The following is a 19,083-nucleotide window of genomic DNA, read 5'->3' as shown; positions in this document are numbered from 1 at the left end:
TTTTTAGGTGCTGCATGAATTTACAGCAGGCTTCTTCAGAGAAAGGAGATTGCCTTTTCTAAGATGGAGCTTCACGCTCAGGGTTTTAATTTTTTTTATTGTATTTATTTTATAAACCACTTGATCAAGAAAAAAATAAGTGGTACACATAAAACAGTACAATAATTATGAATAAAATACAGATAAACATCAACTGAATATAAAGACAAATGTACATGAAGGAATTAAAAGTCTGGATAGGCTTGCTCAAATGCAAAAGTTTTTAACAGGTTCCTAAAACAGTATAAAGGTGCTTGCAAGACATCAACAGGCAGGGAGTTCCGAAGCACAGGTTCTGCCATACTAAAAGATTAACTTCTCACAGATGCAGAACAGGTATTATATGGCACTTGTAAAAGTGTGATTTTTTACAAGTTCTTTTATTGGAAACAAGTTACTGCCTGATTAAAGGAGGTATTTTTAATTGATCAGTAAGTTATTACTCAGTTGACCCAGCCAGTTAACTGGCTGAACACTGTACCATACTTAAAACAGTAGGAATCATATTTTTTAACTGTATCTAATTTTAATTATGGAATCCACTTTGGGAGCCTCAGAACATCCTTCCTCTTTTTTCCAAGCACTCAGACAGCTAAAATAGAGGATTTTTTCTGTCATCTTTCTAGCCGGGTACTTACATACTTGTAAGACTTAACTGAGGGCTGGATTAGAAGGGCACCAAAATGCTCCACTGGTGTACCCCTAAACTCCATGGCTGAAAACACCTGGGAATATGCCATCTTCAGGAGCACCTGGGTGAGCACAAAACATGTGATGGGAACATATGAAGCTATATTATAGTGAACAGTATCAGTGGCCCATCTAGCAAGTATTGCTCATTTTGACTGGCAGCCCTGGTTTCACACAGCGATCTTTCCCAGTTCTGCTACCCAGGCTTCCTACCTGGAGATGCCAGGGTCCGAGGCTAGACCAGGGCAAGCTGGGTCGTTTCCTCCTGCATGGGCCAACTTTGATAGATGGGTGGGGCCATTCACCTGTCAATCACCTTATGCCATTATGACATCCGTGACAAGTTCCAAAGGGCCCCCCTTGAAGGCACTCTGTCAGTGTCTATCAGCTGATTGGCACCAAGAGTGCACCTTCAAAGGGACTTGCTATAACCACTGATCAGCTGATTGGTTACAACGAACCCCTTTGAAGTCCATTTGCAGGTGCAGTTTGGATCCAAGCCGCACCTGCAAATGGACAAAGCAGGGCTTGCTAACAATACCAGTGTCTGATTGGCACTGGCAATAAGCCCTGCTTGCAAAGAAAGCTCGACAGCTCACTGTCCTAACGGTGCCCCTGGAGCAGCATCCTTATCTGCCCCACACCTGATGTCATGTGTGTGTTGGGGACTAGGATGCAGTTTGGGGGAAATTGCCTTGAGGAGAAAATTGGGACCCATGCCAGGCCTAATTAAGCCCATAGGCCAGAGGTTTTCCACTCCTGACCTACTGCCTTCTGCATGCAAAGCTATGGCCCCTCCCCATGCACTTTGTTGTTTAGTTTGCATTTCACAGCAATGCTTCCTGTAGCTGATGTATGGGTGGGCCGTATGCCCCTCCCATATGGTCTCCCTCATTGCATAGCGTGAGAAGCAGCCATGCAACCAAGCCCATGAGGTAACCTAGAACAGGACTTTTCATATTTCAGAAGAAAAAGACAACCCACCGTCAGCAGTAATGAAAGAGACATACTGATGAACACATGTATTCACAAGCTAAAACACACAATACAGCGGGGAAAGGTTATTCAACCAGTATGGTGTCAATATTCAAAAAGCTATTCAACCAGTATGGTGCCAATATTCTCTTGTGAGAGGTCAGGATCCAAGAGATTTTGTGAATCCACATGAACTTGCGAGAGGGTGTCACTTTTCCCCTGAGTCCAACTGTTGCCATGTGGCTGAAATGTAGAGGCCACAGGGTTGCCAAACCTCTGGCATCGGCCAAATTTGAAGTGTTTGCTTTTGTGTGTGTACATATGTTCAAGCAGCTGGCTCTTTCGGAGAAACTTGTGACCGCAGACTGTGCAGCTAATCTTTCTTTTCCGCGAAAAAGAAAAGTTGCAGTTTAACTCTACAGGCTCAGAGTCCTTGGAAACCAGAGACAGCTGGCCAATCGGCAAAGGCTCCAAGTTGCTGTGCGTGGGATGTTCCGAATGGCGCTCGTCCTCTTCCCGAACGAAGGAACCAAGCCGGCGACTTTCAACAGCTTTGCGGTTTTCATTAAGGGGTTGCAGCTGGCAAAGGTTGTTGCTTTCCAGGATCGAGGCCGGGACTCCAAACGGCAGTGATCCCGATACATGTGTAAACAGGTGTTCACGCAAATTGTTTCGGGATTCAAAGTGCTCCCCGCAGTACTGACATAAATGGACCTTGAGATTCGTTTTAGAAAAGGCTGGACTACTGACATCTGGGGAGGATGAGGTGTGGCTCTGAGACACCACTGGTTCTGGGTCAGCCTTCTCCTGTTTTACAGTCATGGGAGGGTTGGCAAGCTCCTCTGCCGGCTTCACAGCTGCCTGGGCAGAAGGATGAGAAATCTGCTGGTCCAAAGAGCTGTCGTCGAGCCCAATAGCTAGAGAGAGCTGAAGGTGGGGATGGTCGCTCTGGCTGGCAGCTCTGTTCCCAAGACTTGTTAAACTTTCTTTTGTCTGCAGGCTTTCCTTGACAGACTTGTGCGTGGTGGAGATCTGAATCCCATACAGGTTTGAAGACTGCACAGACTCTGCAGAAAGCATCTGATTCATTTCAATTGCCATGTGGGAAAGGTAGTCAGCGTGCAGGAAACGGATGCCTTCCTCCAGCCGGGTGTGATTGACTGTTTGTTTCGGTCCTTTCCCAGTGTACATTATATGTAGCAAGTAGCTGAATATGTCGGGTTGGATATCTGTTGGCTGAATCTTTATGCATTCGCTGCTTGAAACAAAGAGGAAAGATAAGGAAGTACATCACAGTGCAACCGTTAGGCATTTGCAGCAAAAGCAACAAGAAGTCATGCAGAACCTTAAAGACAAATATGTTTATAATGACATAAGCTTTTGTGGATTAGGGTCCACTACAATGAAAGCATGAGGTGCTAATATTATGTTGTTTAGGTTGTTTTTAACAGTTTTAATTATGTCTTTTAAAATTGTTGTAACCCGCCCTGAGACCTCTGGGTGAAGGGCGGGTAATATAAATAAGTAAGTAAGTAAGTAAGTAATGTTGGCATTTATATATACATGTGAGTGCAAAGAAAAAAATGTGAGCAATGAGATCAGAAGGGAATTAAATGCAAAAATAATACAAATTGTGTCAATTATATTAAAGCTGGGAATGCATGTAAAGTAGGTACAGTGACCATTCACAACTCGTCGTTGATGATAACACACAGGAAGCTGTCATATACCGAGTCAGACCATTGGTCCATCTAGCTCAGTAGTGTCCACACTGACTTGCAGCGGCTCTCCATGGTTTCAGGCAGAGAGTCTCTCTCAGCTCTATCTTGAGATGCTGGGGACTGAACGTGGGGCCTTCTAGCTGCAAGGCAGATGCTCTACCATTGAGTTATGGCTCTTCCCTGAACAGTCAGGTATTGGTAAACTAATACTGGAACATAAGAACATAAAGAGAGCCTGCTGGATCAGGCCAAAGGCCCATCTAGTCCATTACGTAGTTCTCACAGTGGCCAACCAGATGCCATAATGGGAAGCCCCCAAGGACATGAGTCAGGACGCAGAATTAAATCAGACTCCGATCTTTGAGGAATAGCTGCATTCGTCATGACATACTGTGTTTTTGAATAAATTGATGGCATGCAGAAATTTACAGAAAGGGAATTATACAGCAGTTATGATAAACTGTTTATTATTTAATATTATTCATGTGAATTTATTATTCATGTAAAAATGATTGTTTTTAGCCAGTTTTGGAATAATAACAAGTTGAATATAAATTTAAGATGTGACATTTTTGGAAACGGTGTAACAGATTTTCCTCTTTTTCCTTCTTTTTCTCTCGGATGTAATGTAAATCAGCTTCTTCACCTCTCAGCATTGCAATTTGTGCGACACACAATCATTCCAGCTAGTCTAATGCTTGGAAGTCAGGGGTTATTCTGGAACTTCTGATGGCCCACTGTTACTAGGAAGCAAGTTTGGGATTGCAGCCTTAATGCCGCAAAAGTTCTGCATTGCCTTACCTTGTCTGATGAATGAATATCATCTTAAAATAGTTTGAGAAGGCAGCCAGGACAGCTCGGTGAGCTTTGAAGTAGACATCTCCAATCGCAACTGTGCAGTCACAGAGAAAGCCAAACTCCCGTTGCATGTTCAGCTGCTGCAGAAGCATCAGGCTGTGGCTTGCTGTATCCATTATGTTTCTATGGGACAAAATAGGGACTCCTGAGGTAGGCACACCTCAGGCTTGTCAGATGATCTATTTTGTGGTTTTTTTTACTAGAACCCGAAGATCTACCAACCAGAGCCAGGTGCAAAAGACATGGCTAAATTTAAGAAGCATGTTCTGAGCATAGGAATTTGTTTTCAACATAAGGACTGAACTGAGGTCACAGTCCTTTCACACAAAGGTCCACTCCTGATTATCCCAATCTTTCATTTCAGCAGCCCAGTTAAGATGGAAAAAATATCTCAATGTTCAGACTTGTTGATATGGGAGCTCATGGTCCATATTGTATTTTTTATATTGCCTCATCTTTATAAACTGCCTTGTGACCATTTTTTGGTGAAGGGTGGTACAGAATCCTCTTAACAAATAAAATAAATAAGGTATTTAGGTCCCAAGCTGTGGAGGCCTTTAAAAGTCAAATTTTCAACCCTACCTTTCCACTTTTCAGCATCCCCGGTGGCTTATCAATACTTAAAATCTAATTAACAACTTTAAAAAACACAAAACAGAAATTCAGAAACTAAACTTAGTGACACCTTTCCTCCCCAAGGGCCCACCATCTATCACCAATTGCCCTGTGGGAAGGATTCTGATTATTTTTTTATATACGTTGATCTCATTTATTGTGGTTTTTTCAGAAGCATAGCTTACACGTTTCTTGTAAGCTGCATCAGATCTGTATCCTAAAGGCAGGATATAAATAAATGTAATAAACACATAAACAAACAACAAAATCAATATTGAAAGAGAAGCAGCCACAGGAGACCAATAAAACCGTCAATCATTAGGAAGGAACACAGGAAGCTGCCTTATACAGAGTCAGAATTGGTCCATCTAGGGCCCCACCTGTACTATACATTTAAAGCAGCATCATACCACTTTAAACAGTAACGGCTACCCTCCCCCCCCCAACAAAGAATCCTGGGAACTGTCAGTTGTTAGGAGTCCCTTATTCTCCTCACAGAGCTACAATTCGCAGAGCGGTTCACAATCAATCTCTCTTTCCAGGAAACTCTGGAAATTGTAGTTCTGAGGGAAAGAGAAGCCTCTCAGCAGGCTTCACAAACTACAGTTCCCAGGATTCTTTGGGGTCCTGCCTGTTTAAAGTGGTATGATACTGATTTAACTGTCTAGCGCAGATGGGGCCTAGCTCATTACTGTAATCACTGACCGGCAGAGACTCCTCAGGATTTCAGACAGGATTCTCTCCCAGCTCTTCCTGGAGATGCCGGGGACTGAACCTGGGACCTTCTGCATGCAAAGCAAGTGCTCCACCACTGATCTATGCCCCCTTCCCCATTAAATGCTCAGGAAAATAAAGCATACTTAGGGTTTTATTCAATGTTAGTAGTCATACTCTGCGTAGACCTGTTGAAATAACAGGACCAATAATGAGGTCCAATAATTTCAATGGGTCTACTCTGAGGAGAACTGTTTCCCCCGAACACACTTTCACTGAATGAAGGGCGGGGCAAGGAATGTGTGAATGCAGACCTCTTGTATTATCCATTAAACATGTGTAAACACAGCATAACATATAGGCCCCATTTTCATTGAGGTGGTAAAGCGTTGTCTGGTCTGTATCACTTGAGACCGCAGAAAGGATACTCATATATGAATACTCCTCCACAGGGCCGGCACTAGACCACAGCAGGCCCTTGGGCACCAGACCGCATCAGCACAACAGCATGCATGCCTGCCATCACCCAAGATGGTGGTGGGGCTGCCCTCGCTGCCATCCTGGGTGATGGCAGGAATGCACCCACAGTGCACTGATGCAGTGATGCAAGAGGTGGCGCAACCAGGCATATTTAAGTGCATGCCAGCTGCAGACACGTGTGCGGGTGGTGCCTCTCCACAGTCAATGCCACTGTCCAGTCACAATTTGCAATCCTTTCCCACAACTTGATGCTGGCAGGGATCACAGAGCAGGAGTTCCACCCTCCCAGCCCCAGCGGCCCTCGGCCAGTGTCCAACCCAGCCGCCCGCTGGCGCCAGGCCTGCTCCTCCATGCAAAATGTTTCCCTCACATAGCAAACCAAATGTCAGGAAAAAGGCTGCATTATGCCAATTTCCCCTGCTATTCTAGTTTTCAGCGCGGAGAGGTTTTGTCTCTTCAGAATATTCGGTCATGCAAATTCCACCCCCACCACCGTTCGCCTGTAGTGGTACAGGCCAGACACAAGTTTACCACTCTAGCAAGAAGTGACTGAACCATAGGTCCTTCTTCTAGAGCAGGGGTGACTGAGGAACCTGCGGTCGCCCAGAAGCTGCTGGACTCCAGCTTGGCCAATGAGCAGGGGTGATGGAAGCTGTAGTCCACCAGTATCTGGAGGGCAGGAGGTTCCCCACTCCTGCTCTAGGAATAATGGTGTAGCATCTCATCCTTCTTTTGCTGGAACTGAGGGAAGCTACGGAGGCTGAGCAGCACCCTGGAGCGAAAGGACAGTCCCCTGCCAGATCTGCAGCTTTGAACTGTTGGACTACAACTCCCATCATCCCTGACAACTGGCCATGCTGGCTGGGGCAGATGGGAGCCGGGAGCGCACCACGTTGGCTGCCCCTTAACAATGGAGGGTGCAATCTTAGGCCACAGTCACTCATGCCCTAGCAGCCACAATGGGCCTGAATTGGCCAGTAAGCGCACTTGCCCTTGCATCCTCTACTTGGGACTGTGGAGCATGTGCTTTGCATGCAGAAGGTCCCAGGTTCAATCCCCGGCATTTGCCGTTAGGATTGGGAGACACTCTGATAGCCAGGACAGCCGTTGCCAGTCGGAGCAGCCAATACTACGCTATACCCGACTAGGTGTAAGGCAGCGCTTCCTATGTCCTTTTATCGCAGATAGGGGTGGGGGTGCTTCTCCAGCGCTTCAACTGTGAATGCAAAATGCAGCTCCAACATCTGAGCGCTTCTCGCTCAAGAGGAGGCTGTGGACCTGGGCCTCCCCTCTCGGCTTCCACGGCCCTTTGCCGCCGCACTCCACGCATGCCCACAAGAAGCCACGGAGATGCAAACACGCACACAAGCATTTCTCATGCAATGGCAGCCAAGCCGGGCGAGCAATACCTGCTGAGCAACTTTTGCAGACGCGGCAGCGACTGGGCCCTCTGCGGCTCTCCTGGCCGGCTGGAAAGCCCCACTGGCAGCTAAGGGGGGGGTGCCCCAAGTAACATACATGCAGCCAGGCTAGATGCAGCTCGCGTCGCTCCCCCCTCCCCGGAAAGGTACAACAGCGCCCTGGGAGACCCCTTACCCAGGCAGGCAGCAGGCAAGCCGGCCTTCAGCGCCTGGAAGTGGCAGGCGACAGCGGCAACTGGAAGAAGTGTGTGCGCGCGCTCACGCTGCTTTCACGGCCGCGCGCCCGATTCCCCCAGCCCGAAGAAGGGAGAAAAAGGGGGGGAAGGGCGGTGACGTCACAAGACATTGGGGGGGCAGCAGGCTCCAAAGCCTGGTTGCCTTCGCACCAGACAAAGCTGCCTTATGCTGAGTCAGACCATTGGTCCATCTAGCTCAGTATTGTCCACACTGACCGGCAGCAGCTCTCTAGGGTTCCAGGCAGGAGTCTCTCTCAGCCCTACCTGGAGATTCAGGGGATTGAACCTGGGACCTTGTGCCTGGAAAGCAGATGCTCTGAGTTATGGCCCTTTGGTTCATTAGTGTGGGGTTTTGTTGTTGTTATCAAAATGCATTGCCTGCCTTCCAATGAGATCTTAAAACCCAGTCAATTAACATAACAATAATAACAGCGCAATCCTGTGTGTGTTGTGTGTGTTGAGTACGACTTATGGCAACCCTATGAATCAATGACCTCCAATAGCATCTGTCGTGGACCGCCCTGTTCAGATCTTGCAAGTTCAGGTCTGTGGCTTCCTTTATGGAATCGATGTATGTCTTATTTGGTCTTCCTCTTTGTCTACTCCCTTCTGTTTTTCCTAGCATTATTGTCTTTTCTAGTGAATGTCTTCTCATGATGTGTCCAAAGTATGATAACCTCAGTTTCATCATTTTAGCTTCTAACAATAGTTCTGGTTTAATTTGTTCTTTGTTGTTATGTGCCTTCAAGTCGATTACGACTTATGGCGACCCTATGAATCATTGACCTCCAGTAGCATCTGTCATGAACTAACCTGTCCACAGCTTGTAAGTTCAGGTCTGTGGCTACCTTTATGGAATCAACCCATCTCTTGTTTGGCCTTCCTCTTTTTTTTTACTCCCTGCTGTTTTTCCCAGCATTATTGTCTTTTCTAGTGAATCATGTCTTCTCATGATATGTCCAAAATATGATAACCTCAGTTTCATCATTTTAGCTTCTAGTGACAGTTCTAGTTTAATTTGTTCTAACACCCAGTTATTTGTCTTTTTCGCAGCCCATGGTATTCGCAAAGCTCTCCTCCAACAGTATATTTCAAATGAGTTGATTTTTCTCTTACCCACTTTTTTCACTGTCCAACTTTCACATCCATACATAGAGATTGGGAATACCATGGTCTGAATGATCCTTAGTGTTCAGTGATACATCTTTGCATTTGAGGACCTTTTCTAGCTCTCTCATAGCTGCCCTCCTCAGTCCTAGCCTTCTGCTGATTTCTTGACTATTGTCTTCCTTTTGGTTAATGACTGTGCCAAGGTATTGATAATCCTTGACACGTTCAATGTCCTCATTTTCAACTTTAAAGTTACATAAATCTTCTATTGTCATTACTTTAGTCTTGTTGACGTTCAGCTGAAGTTCTGTTTTTGTGCTTTCCTCTTTAACTTTCATCAGCATTCGTTTCAAATCATTACTGGTTTCTGCTAGTAGTATGGTATTGTCTGCAATACCTTAAATTACTGATATTTCTCCCTCCAATTTTCACACCTTCATCTTATCCAAACCTGCTTTCCATATGATATGTTCTGCATATAAATTAAACAAATAAGGTGATAAAATACACCCCTGTCTCCTACGCATGTCTATTCAGGTGAGTTCAATGGGACTTACTCCCAGCTGAGTGTATCACTGGTGATCACTTGTGGCTGAGTAAGTTTGTCTTTCAAGATAAGGTCTTTAGCAGTGGGTCTGTAAGTGACTGTGGAGACCAGTTCTGGATCCACACAGCCTCCCACACTGAGGACATAGGTTTCCAGATGGAAGATGGTCGCGATACGGATTTGTTTGACTTGCCTTCTGCTTAGCTCGTTTGTCCCGTTCGCCCTGTATTCATGCTTCTTCAAAGTCCATAGCACCTTTGATAACAGCCAACCTCCATTTGGGATGTTCATGGGCCAAGACTTCCCAGTTCTCAATGCTCATGTTACATTTTTTTAGATTAGCTTTGAGAACATCTTTAAACCTCTTTTGCTGTCCACCGATATTCCTTTTTCCATCCTTAAGTTGGGAGTAATGTAGCTGCTTTGGAAGACGATGATTAGGCATTCGAACAACATGGCCAGTCCAGCAAAGCTGATGTTGAAGGATCATTGTTTCAACACTGGTAGTCTTTGCTTCTTCCAAAACGCTAACATTAGTCTGTCTGTGTTCCCAAGTAATTTGCAGAATTTTCCAGAGGCAGCATTGGAGGAAACATTCAAGAAGTTGGGAGTGGCGTTTATAAATGGTCCATGTTTCACAGGCGTACAGTAAGGTTGGTAGTACAGTGGCTTTGTAAATAAGCATTTTGGTCTCCCTGTGAATATCCCGATCCTCGAACGCTCTACGCTTCATTTGGGAGAATGCGGCACTCACAGAGCTCAGACGATGTTGAATTTGAGCATCGATGTCAGCTTTTATATGGCTGCCAAAATAGGGGAAGTGATCAACATTCTCCAGCATCACACCATTAAACTGGATTGATGGTGCTACAGAGGGACTAGTTCGCACCAGTTGATGAAGCACTTTGGGTTTTTTAATATTAAGTGAGAGCCCAAGCTTTCCATATGCTTCTGCAAAGACATTTAGGAGAGTTTGAAGATCTTTCTCTGAATGTGCAGAGGCTACATGATCATCGGCATATTGAAGTTCTATGACAGAGGTTGACATTACTTTAATTTTTCCTTTCAGCTTACTGAGATTAAAAAGCTTTCCATCTGTTCAATACATGATGTCCACACCAGTAGGAAGCTTCCCCTCAATAAGGTGTAGAATCATAGCAATGAAGATAGCAAATAAGGTAGGAGCAATGACACATCTCTGTGTTACACCTGATCTGACTCTGAATGGATCGCTCTGAAAGCCATTGTTATTCAAAATTGTCACTGTCACGTTGTCATGAAGGAGTTGTAAAATATTCACAAATTTATCAGGGCATCCAGTTTTCAGAAGGATGGTCCAGAGAGCGGTTCAATTCACAGTATCAAAGGCCTTGTTGTTATGTGCCTCCAAGTCAACTACGACTTATGGCGACCATATGAATCAGTGACCTCCAAGAGCATCTGTCATGAACCACCCTGTTCAGATCTTGTAAGTTCAGTCAGTAAGTAAGTTCAAAGGCCTTAGTCAGATCAATAAAAATGCCATATATAAAGGCTCTGCTCCCGGCATTTTTCTTGAAGCTGTCGGGCAGTGAAGATCATGTCCACTGTCCCCCTGGAAGGGCGGAAACCATTTTGAGATTTGGAGAGGACATCCTCTGAGATCGGTAGGAGGTGATTTGCGATGATCCTTGCAAGGATTTTACCTGCGGTAGGAAGAAAAAAGATACCTCGATAGTTCCCACAATCTGTTCTATCACCCTTCTTAAAAGGGGTGGTAATTATGGCATCCCTAAAGTCTTCTGGAATCTCCTCCCTCATCCAGATTTTTTCGATGAGTTTATGAAGTTGTTCTGTAACTTCAGGCCCACCTTCTATAAAGACTTCAGCAGGAATCCCATCAGGTCCACTAGCTTTGTTGTTCTTCATTTGATTGATGGCTTTACTGACTTCATCCAAATTAGGGGATACTGCAAGCTCGTCTCTAGTTTGTTTTTGTGGAATTTGCAAGAAGACCTCACCAGCCACAATAGAGTTACAATTAAAAAGGTCGTGGTCATGCTCTTTCCAGCGCAGTACAATAGACTCTTTATCCTTAAGAAGTTTGGTACCATCCATTGAACTTAAGGGATTTGTACCATAATTTGTTGGTCCATAGATGGCCTTTGTGGCATTAAAAAAAGCCCTGTGCATTGTGAGCATCTGCAAAGTGCTGGATTTCTTGAGCTTTCTTTGTCCACCAGGCGTTCTTAACTTCTCTAGTTCTTCTTTGCACTTCAGCATTTGCACTGGCATAGATTTTTTTCTTAGCACAGTTAATGTCTTTCTGCCATATTTGGAAGGCTTTTCTTTTCTTGTCAATGATATATTCAATCTCACTGTCATTCTCATCAAACCAATCCTGATGTTTCTTAATTTGGTATCCCAATAGTTTGTTCACATGCTGCAATAATGGATGTCTTCAATTTAATCCAGTGTTCCTCGACATTTTCAGGGAGTTTCATCGGTAGATGTTTCTTGAGAGCTGTTTGAAAGCAGGCTCGCTTAATCGGATCTAGAAGAGCATGGATGTTCATTTTATGCCTTGCTTTTCTTCCTTGGAGCCTACATTGAGGAACAATATTAATGGCTATAGTGGATCAAATTAATCTGTGATCTGTCCAGCAGTCATCAGCACTCGACATGGCCCTAGTGAGGAGTACATCACGACGATCTCTGGACAATTACTTAATCCAGGAAATGCCAGTGTTTTGACCTATGGTACTTCCATGATGTTTTAAATTTATTTTTCTGGTGAAAGAGTGTGTTTGTAATATGTTTGTAAATTGTTTGGCAGAGTGTATATACTGTATCAGATTGTTGATAGTGCAAGCCGGCATCAAGCACCACAGGAAAAGCTATGAAGCAAAAACAAGACAAGACAAGGAGGGCAGGAAATAAACAATTTGTGCCTTAAAAGATTGGGAGAATATAGTTAGTTTATTCAATGTTTAAATTCCTTTCCACAACAGAATGAACCAAAACAATTTACAATGTCATCTGAACACCATACATTTAAAGCACACTTATACCACTTTAACAGTCATGGCTTCCCCCAAAGAATCCATTTAAAGTGGTATAAATATGCTTTAAATGTATGGTATGGATGTGACCAAGAAAACAATTTGCAAGAATAAAATGCAGTGATACAATCAAAACAAAACCATAAATGTAATAAAAACACAGAGTAATAACATCAAATTATTGGGGCTGCCCAAGTGCCTGGAAAAACAAAAATGACTTGGTCTGGTGCTGAAATGATGACAATGTTGGTGCCAGGCGGGCCACTCTGGGGAGGGCATTGCATAAAGGAAGTAGGAGTTACTGTGGAAAAGGCTTGTTCTCTCATTGCTACCCTCAGGACCGCTCAGAGGTTGCCCACAGAGAAGGGCCTCAGATATGCCCCCCAATGCATATTTTATTTATTTAAGCCCATTTATATCCATTGTTTCCATCTAATAATTAGATTCTAATTAATGCCCACCCAAGGTCTCTGTATTACAGCTATATACCAGGGGGCAGCCCGTTTCGTGCTCCATATCTCTAGTAAACCATTGTGTTTTGATGTTTTGGGGAAACAGTACAATGTTAGTATAAAGTTGGTTCGCCAGCCCCTTTTGGACAGAGATGAGTTGGCCACGGTGCTCCACGCTCTAGTAACTTCCACGTTGGATTACTGCAATACACTCTACATGGGGTTGCCCTTGAAGATGACAGAAAACTTCAACTGGTCCAAAATGCAGCACCAGATTACTGGTGGGTGTTCCGTTTAGATTTCATATAACCATTTAAAAAAAAAAAAGCTGCATTGGTTGCCAGTTTATTTCTAGAATCAAGGTGCTCACTCTAGTGTTTAAAGTCTCAATGATTTAGGTCCCAAATATCTGAAAGACCACCTCCTTCCCTGCAAGCTGTCTCTGATGTTGAGATCAGCAGAGGGGGCCTTTTTCGGTGGTTCTGCCACCCTCGCAAGTTTTCAGGTGTGGCTCGGGAGACGGCATTCTCTGTGGTAGCCGCTAAGATGCAAAACTCCCTCCCCACCAAAGTGTATCTGGCAACTTTGCTGTAGTTTTAGGCAAATGCCGAAGATGCACCTCTTTACCACCTAGCCTTTGACACCCGAGACACATACTTTTAGGACCCACCCTATTTTGCGATTTCAGGTTGTTTTTAAATATTTTAATTTGACTTCCGGGAAGGGTGACTTAGCCTGTGCCTGCTTTTGAGACGGGCTCCTGCCTCAAAAGAAGCTTATTCAGATATATCAGTCAGATTTTTTTTTTTTTTGACTGATTAAACTTCTCCCGGGTAGGGAGAAACGAAGAGATTAACCTCAAAGCCTATTTTTGTTGGGACGACCAGATCTCATTAATTTATGGGACGAGGTCCAGCCGACGAAGGTGGGACGGATTTTCAACAACAAGCTCTATCTGATAAAGCGAACGTTCATCTTATCTTCTAAGAGAGAACGCACTAACAGGCAAGCACCCTTCTTTCTATATTTTTCTTTTACTTGACTTAAATTGTTGCTGTTTAAAAGAGATTTGCCAGATTGATCGGTTTTTGACATCTCACTGGGGAGCCATAACTTCTCTCTGCTACTCACTAATTAATAGCTTATCTCTGTTTTTGTTGCAAAAAGCTGTCCTGGATTTGCATTCTAAAGATATACACAGAAGAGGGATTTCTATTCCAGATTTTTATTTTGAAGAATATTATATTGTCTGAGACTACTCTCTTTTTGGTCTATTTTATTTTGACGAATCTGTTTCCTGACGACCGCCATTAATTGTTTCGATCCTGGGAACTGCATTTTGTTTACTTAAGCATGGAGAGATAAGGCTGTCTGCTCTGTTTATACTGTGATGTCACCAAGTTTGGAGTATTAACCCAATTGTTGCTGAAATAAGAAGTGGTTTTCCTATATTTTTCTTTTAAAATGGCAATTAAGAAAGTGGCTGAGAATCTGGAAATAACTATGTTTCAGAAAATAATGGATGAGATTGAGATAACGAAACAAAACCTGCGACAGGGTTGTAAGGAGCTGAAAATTGAATTGAGTAAAATGAAGCAGGAGATTAAAGATATAGGGGTCCCTGTGAGAGAGGTGACCCTGGAAGGGGTCCCTGTGAGAGAGGAGACCCCAGAGATTGGAACAAACGTGGAACAGGAAAAAGATTTGGAGTCTATGGACTTTAGAAACAAAATCTATTGTTTGGAGACACAGGAGATTAAAGACATAGGGGTCCTTGTGAGAGAGGAGACCCTGGAGACTGGAACAGGGGTCCCTGTGAGAGAGGAGACCCTGGAGACTGGAACAGGGGTCCCTGTGAGAGAGGAGATCCCGGAGATTGGAACAAACGTGGAACAGGAACAAGATTTGGAGTCTATGGACTTTAGAAATAAAATTTATTGTTTGGAACTCAATGTTATCTCTGAAGAAATTAATGAAGATTCTAGAGATAAAGTTATCAATGGCATGGATAATCTTCTGGACTGGAATGATGTGATGGAGCCCAATATAGAGAAAATCTATGGAATTAACTGCAGCCATGTGACAATGGAAAAACTTTCAAGAGATGACCCAGTGTATTTTGAAAAAAAGAACAGAGATATGATTTTACAGCAGTATTTCAGCAACCTATTCAGAATGGATGGCAAGAAAATATTTGGGATAGAGGTAATTCCCATCAGACTCTTACTATATGACTATGGCTTTGACAGCAAGATTATTATGGAATACTGATAATGGAAGATTGGATACTGAAATTACTGGACTTAACAAGACTACTGAAGATGGAAGATGGAAAATGGAACTAATAGGGATAATAGAACAATGGCTACTGAAATTACTGAACCTAACAGATTCTGATGTGATGGATTAATTGAAATGTTTATTTTGACTATGGTTATGACAATAAGATTATCATAATTAGTAATGAGATGGATTAATCGATATGCTTATCTGGAAAAAAAATTGATAGATATATTTCTTAAAGAATTGAAACCTCTCTTTGACTTTTTGTGGAAAGAATAAAGTAATGTTTATGAGATTTGATGATTAAGTAAGATAACTACTGGAGGAAAGTGATTTTATAATATGACTTAAGAGACAGGATTGTTATATATTATAGACTTATAACTGATTTGATCTTTGACAAATGGGAAGTCAATATTTTACTCTTTATTTTTTATTTTTGTTTCTTTTTTTTTTCTTTCTTTTTTTTTTTTTTTGTTTAACTATTTTTGATTTTGTTTTTTGTCTTTGAATGTTTTAAGATTTCGTCTTGTATGTTTTATGAAAATCTGAATAAAAATTATTGAAAAAAAAAATATTTTTTAATTTCATATTTTAAAATTGTTGTAACTGCCCTGGGACTTTTGGATGAAGAATAGGTAATAGATGATTGGCAGAGAACGGGCAACTGCAGAAAATAAGTACAGCCTGCAGCAGGTGGAGTAAAGCCTTTGGCAATGTATAATTGTGGGAAAGAGGAAGGAGAGGTAGCAATCCATGGTATGAAAATATGCGGCTCTTGCCAGATGTGAGGGGGGGCAGCATTTGTCCTTCTGGCAACCTGCTGGATAGGTTTGGGGTTTTATACAGTTGTCCATTTTGGCACAGGTTATAACTTGAAACATGATGCAGGCCTTTGGGAAGGGTTGCAGCTCTGTGGTAGAGCATCTTCTTGCATGCCGAAGGTCCCAGTTGCAGTCTCCAGGTAGGGAATGTCGCATCTGAAACTGTGGACAGCCACTGCCAGCACTGTAGACCATACTGACCTAGATGGACCAGTGGTCTGACTTGGTGTAATGCACTTCCCATCTATTACCATGATGGGCATTTTATACAATCAGCAAGCCACTTATCCTGGACTGTACCACTTCAGGCTGCAGGTAGGATGTTGAATGTTTGAATATTCCTCATGAAGAAAAACAAAATAAACCTCCCCTCGTATAGAAAACTAGTGCATCAAAGATCCCCAGTCTTCTCCTTGACAGGGTTGCTTTCTACCTGAATGCAGTGTGTCAGGGTAGGGGAGCATTCAGATATGCAACCTTTCACACGTAATGGTACAGACCAGAGGAAGCTTTACCATTTGATTTTGCCAATTGTTTTTAACCTTAGACAATGTTTTTAGAGCTTTTTTAAAGAAACGTTTTTAGAGATGTTTTGTTTTAATGTGTTTTGAGGTTTGTTTTTATGATGTAAAGTTTTTGGTGCTTTTGTTTGCTGCCCTGGGCTCCTGCCGGGAGGAAGGGCAGGATATAAATCAAATAAATAAATAAAATTAATTGTAGAAACTAGGCCCAAATCCACCAACTGCAAGTGAGGGGGAAATGGGTAACGTTAAGCAACTAGTGTGGAGAAGTCAGTCTGGTTAGCGCTAGGGGGAGCTCAAAAAAACAAACACACACCTAAACCACAAGGTGTCGTGCACTTGAGACACAACCAACATTGCAGGAAACATCTGGAGAGAAGACAAGGTATCTTTTATCTGGAGCACCCTCTTGCTAAATTCAGAAAGCCTTCTGAGATTGTGCGGCACACACAGTCCTGGTGCTCTGCATATGAACTGGAGACCAGCACAGGATGACAAGACCCTCCATGTCAGGCCTTGCAGGGATCAAAAGAGCTGAAAATATGACCTTGATGCTGCCAAGTTCCAACTGGTGTATTGGAGTTTGGTATGTATTGCAGCAGAGTGCAGAAATGAACAGTCGAATAAGACTGGTAGTTGAAAGAATAAAGAAACTTAAGGTTTATTACTACTGGGAAATAACATTCTGACAACAGGTATATGTGTGGTCATTGTAGAGCCATGAGGCTTGTACTCAACAGCCACTATCTCTGACTAGAAAAGAAAAGGGAGGAAGTAAAGCCTGAGAATAAACAAACAAGTAGTTACTAAAGAAGGAATCAGCGAGGGAAGAATAGGTTGCCTCCCCCCCACTGCTTCAGGTTACTTGTTACATAGACTCTCAACATAGTGTACTCTAGTTAATTGGAGATATCCAGAGAGCTGGTAGGTTTGAATGTTGGATTAGGTCTTGAGGGAACCAGGCTCATCTTTTTGCTTAGCCATCAAGCTTACTGAAAGGATTTGGTATACTCTCAGCCTAACCTACCTCGCAGGGTTGTTTTCTAAGGCTAAATGGCAGCAGGGAGAACATGTATATATATATATATTTAATTATTTATGTATATATACCACTTAATTGTGGCTTCTAAGCAGTTTACAAGTATAAATCCAATTACAACAAAATATAAACACACTGAGCTTGGAGAAAGGGTGAGATGAAAATACTTTACTAAATGAGTGAAGTATTCTCAGAACGTAGCATATGCACATGCCCACAAGGATTCAGAAAGTGATATTAATGTGATGGCAGCTACATGCCTTCAGCCAGCTCACAAAAGGGTCGGCTGTTTTGTTAGGATATCACAGGAGAAAGCTCAGAAGCTGGAGGTACAAGTGTGGAGTTCACAATACTCCTGTTCAGGGTCCCAGTCACTCCATGTCATTCCCCATCGCTTCTCCTGCAACAGTCATCCATCATTCCAAAAAGCACGCTGTCTTCACTGGGCTGCTTTTTTGTGCGCTCCTCCCTTTCCAGATTTTCCTCCCTAAAGAATTTCAGTGTTTCTGCAAACCTTGTGGGCTTCCTGAACCTGCTGACACATCCCCCTTGTGCGTAGGTGCAGTTGTTTGGACTACATAAGGATCCACATTTGGAGCATGAACTCCTTTTTAGTATGTTTGTTGTTATATATGCCTTCAAGCTGATTATGACTTGTGGCGACCTTATGAATCTTTTGGATATATTCATAGGGTTTTCATGGAAAGAGGTATTCAGAGGTGGTTTACCATTGCCTTCCTCTAACTACGGCACCCGGTATTCCCAGCAGTCTCCCATCTAAGTACTAACCAGGCCTGACCTTGCTTAGCTTCCGAGATCAGACAAGATTGTGTATACAGTACGATGTCATTTCTGTGATACACAAAACATCAGATGGAAAGTATTATTACTTCTAGTGGAAAGTTTACAAACATTTTTGTTCTCTCATTATATAGTTGTATTTAATTTAATTTATTTATTTAATTTATTATTTTATTTATATCCCGCCCTTCCTCCCAGCAGGAGCCCACGGCGGCAAACAGAAATGCTAAAAACACTTTAAAACATCATAAAAAGACCTTAAAATACATTAAAACAAAACGTTAAAAACATTTTTTAAAAAGCTTTAAAAACATCTTTAAAAAAAAGGTTAAAAACATATTATTTAAGAAAACATATTAAGAGCAATTCTAACACAGACACAGACTGGGATAGGTCTGAACTTAAAAGGCTTGTTGAAAGAGGAAAGTCTTCAAAAGTGCCAAAAAGATAGCAGAGATGGCGCCTGCCTAATATTTAAGAAGAGGGAATTCCACTTTACTTCCTGTGTAGTGGTTAGTGTTAGACTACGATCTGGGAGACCAGAATTCAAATCCTCACACAGCTGTGAAGCTGACTGGGTGACTTTGGGCCAGTCACTGCCTCCCAGCCTCAGAGGAAGGCATTTGTAAACCACCTCTGAATATTGCTTACTATGAAAACCCTATTTATAGGCTCACCATAAGTCAGAATGACTTGAAGGCAGTCCATTTCATTTT

At 42.8% G+C, this 19,083-nt stretch overlaps 1 protein-coding gene across 4 annotated transcripts; it reads right to left on the bottom strand.

Moving 5' to 3' along the window:
* Positions 1-148: 148 nt before the first annotated feature.
* ZBTB25 (zinc finger and BTB domain containing 25) lies at positions 149-7,757 on the bottom strand. 4 transcript variants are annotated; one of them, XM_061612364.1, is made up of 3 exons: positions 7,689-7,757; positions 4,227-4,406; positions 149-2,962 (listed from the first exon to the last, which is right to left on the bottom strand). In XM_061612364.1, exons 2-3 carry the CDS (start codon positions 4,397-4,399, stop codon positions 1,825-1,827), a joined length of 1,311 nt encoding a protein of 436 aa, XP_061468348.1. In that variant the 5' UTR covers positions 4,400-4,406; positions 7,689-7,757; the 3' UTR covers positions 149-1,824. The 4 variants fall into 4 exon arrangements, with proteins under 4 accessions (XP_061468348.1, XP_061468347.1, XP_061468345.1 ...); XM_061612363.1 differs by lacking the exon at positions 7,689-7,757 and adding an exon at positions 7,502-7,680; XM_061612361.1 differs by lacking the exon at positions 7,689-7,757 and adding an exon at positions 5,084-5,242.
* Positions 7,758-19,083: the final 11,326 nt, after the last annotated feature.

Source organism: Rhineura floridana, chromosome 2 (genome assembly GCF_030035675.1).
Source record: "Rhineura floridana isolate rRhiFlo1 chromosome 2, rRhiFlo1.hap2, whole genome shotgun sequence".
Classification (NCBI taxonomy): domain Eukaryota; kingdom Metazoa; phylum Chordata; class Lepidosauria; order Squamata; family Rhineuridae; genus Rhineura; species Rhineura floridana.
This window is presented reverse-complemented; position numbering and strand designations above follow the sequence as displayed.

What these genes read in the sequence shown, in the direction of transcription:
- ZBTB25 (XM_061612361.1), bottom strand. Translation starts at nt 5,103, where the DNA reads ATGCAGCTTACAAGAAACGT. An exon ending in ATGCAGCTTACAAGAAACGT is followed by an intron (nt 4,407 to 5,083) that starts GTAAGCTATGCT and finishes TTTGTCCCATAG; the next exon opens with AAACATAATGGATACAGCAA. An exon ending in ATATTCATTCATCAGACAAG is followed by an intron (nt 2,963 to 4,226) that starts GTAAGGCAATGC and finishes CTTTGTTTCAAG; the next exon opens with CAGCGAATGCATAAAGATTC.